The sequence below is a fragment of the Cystoisospora suis genome (genome assembly GCF_002600585.1).
Source record: "Cystoisospora suis strain Wien I chromosome Unknown contig_2815, whole genome shotgun sequence".
NCBI classification, from domain to species: Eukaryota; Apicomplexa; class Conoidasida; order Eucoccidiorida; family Sarcocystidae; genus Cystoisospora; species Cystoisospora suis.
The window spans coordinates 12308-14700 of NW_027155611.1; the positions used below are offsets into that span (position 1 = coordinate 12308).

General features: G+C 41.6%; 2 protein-coding genes across 2 annotated transcripts in view; one reads left to right on the top strand and one right to left on the bottom strand.

Annotated features, from left to right (window-relative positions):
- CSUI_005804 (o-phosphoseryl-trna selenium transferase) overlaps window positions 1-2255 on the bottom strand; it is a 3757-nt gene extending 1502 nt beyond the window's left edge. Inside the window, exons 1-3 of the mRNA XM_068065974.1 lie at window positions 2167-2255; window positions 1549-1638; window positions 275-887 (exon numbers count right to left, since the gene is read on the bottom strand). Coding sequence (XP_067922054.1) covers window positions 275-887 — 613 coding nt within the window. The 5' untranslated portion in view covers window positions 1549-1638; window positions 2167-2255. The remainder of the gene's footprint in view (window positions 1-274; window positions 888-1548; window positions 1639-2166) is intronic.
- CSUI_005803 (uncharacterized protein) overlaps window positions 1-2321 on the top strand; it is a 6965-nt gene extending 4644 nt beyond the window's left edge. The window contains exons 3-4 of the mRNA XM_068065973.1: window positions 279-1323; window positions 1989-2321. The gene's annotated coding sequence lies outside the window, so the exon portion shown is untranslated. The remainder of the gene's footprint in view (window positions 1-278; window positions 1324-1988) is intronic.
- Window positions 2322-2393: the final 72 nt, after the last annotated feature.

Sequence of the window (2393 nt, forward strand, 5' to 3'; positions counted from 1 at the left end):
ATCTATCTTTAATCTATCTCTCTATCTACATGGCGAGACTTCATTCGCCACTCTTTTAGCGACTCTCCTGAGTGTGATCTACGTATACATTTGGACGTGTATAACTATCTGTACATATATATATATATGTATATACACATATATATGTGTATGTATATCATTCTGTATGACATGGCATTGCTTGTCTCAGAGCGTCTACTTTGAACGATGGATCTTATCGAAAGATTCCTTCCCTTCTTCTTCTTTTTTGATATGTCTGTCTTGTTCTTCTTACCTAGAGCGACAGCTACAGTGGCATAGGAGGTCGGGAAAGATTCGCAGTGACTTCCGTAGTTTGTGAAGACATGCCCGCAGATGCTTTTCTGATTCTTTCCCCCCTTATTCTTCTTCTCTTCTTTCTTATCTCTTTCTTTCTTCTCCTTCTTCTTTTCTTCGGTTTCTTCTTCTCTCTTCCTTCCATTCACTTCGATTCCTGGGAGTGTCTCCTGACCGTCGTCTCTCTTCGCCTCTTCTTCTCTCCCCTTCTCCTCCTCTTGGCGTTCCTCCCCCTCCTGTTGCTCTCTACGGTCACCCCCACACCTCACCTGCTGAGATGAGGAAGAAGAAGAAGGAGGAAGAGGAGAAGAAGAAGAAGTGGGAGAAGAAGAAGAGGGAGGTGCAGGAGAGCGACACTTGACAACGCGGAGGCCAGAGCTTCTTCTTCTAAATAAGGCTGATCCGAGGAATGTGATTTCTCTATCACTGCTATCGCTCTCTCTTCCATTCTTCACTGTCTTTTCTTTTTCTTTTTCTTCCTTAGTGTTGCATGGGTTCTCTAGGAAGGCCATGTCTATAGCTATAGAAATACGGTTGTTTGGAGCCTCAAGAATTCTTGTCCCTATAGTCATTAACGCATGCAGATACAAACGGCACACATACACCTATACATCAACCTACATACATATTCATAGATACATACACATCATACACGATCATATACACACGTATATTCAGACCTATACACATACACATTCAGACATTCATGTCCATACATACACATTCATATACATATATATACATATCTACGTATATATATATATATATATATACATACATACTCATACATTCGCATAGATACACCTACATATAGTACAACGAAGAAGGATGTATAAAATCCTAACGCCCCCACTCTGCAACTGGTAAGCTTAAGAGACATTACATTCCTTTCATGCGTCATCGATCACGGCAGCTCTATGCTTGTCTCCCTTCCATAGAAGAAATGCCGGAGAAGCTCTTGACTCGACATATCGAAAAAGAAGGAAGAACAGAAGAGAGAAGCCAAAAGTAGGAAAGTTGCCTCATGCAAAGTGCTGTGACACCGCATATGTTTTTTCCTCCTTCCGTCCCTCAGTGTACATACACTCGAATGATATCAATAGATACAGAGAAATAGAGAGAGAGAGATTAATGCAAAGACGACCTCTATACTGACGGAAGAGGTCGTCTCTACAGCACGGCAAGAGTCCTCTATAGATTTGTATTCTTTTTCTTCTTCTTCTCGTTCTATACCTAGCTCTTTGCATGTCTTCTCTAACTCCGCTTTGAACCATTGATAAAGCTCTTGTCTCTCCTTTAGCAATCTCCTCAGTCCTTCCTCGCCTATAAAGAAAACGAAGAAGAAAAACCTCACGAAGGAAGAGAATGTAACATCGATGATCCTCTTCATATCGACTAGATCTCTTATTCTGACTATCCTTTCTCTCTCTAGCCCATGGATCATACAGATAGACTTCTATATCAAGAGCAGATGTATAGGCGTACATCTATACACCTCATTCTCTGTGGATCTATCTCCAGCTATATCATTCTGTAGACGTTAGGTCTGACCGACCTCTCTCTTTTTTTCTCCCTTTCTCTTTATCTTCTTTCTATTCTTCAAGCCATCCTTCTTCTCCTGTCACTACACCTTTCTTTCCTTTACTTTTTCCTTCTTCTGTCTCTCTCTCTAGGCCTTCTTCAGCCAATCTTACATCTGTCTCGCGGGATCACCATGCATTCCCCCCTATCTATCTAGATCTTGTTAATCTTGAATCTATTATGATTCATCGTCAATCTCTCTATCTCTCCTCCTCATGTTTTTCTTCCTCTTCCTCTTCTTCTTCTTCTTCTTTTGTTCTTCTTCTTTACCAAGCTGGAGGAGAGTGATAAAGAGATCGAGAATAGCTCCCCCGCTCGCACGCCCAGCATACGTCGCTGCAATTCGATTGATGGACCTACAAAGCATCAATAGAAGAAGAAGAAGAAAAAGGACAGGAAGAGGATGAAGAAGAAGAAGAAGGGGCTCCAGAGAAGAGAGAGGAATGAAGAAGATAAGAAAGTCGGGGAGGTTCTCTTGTTGGATTTGGAGACATCTG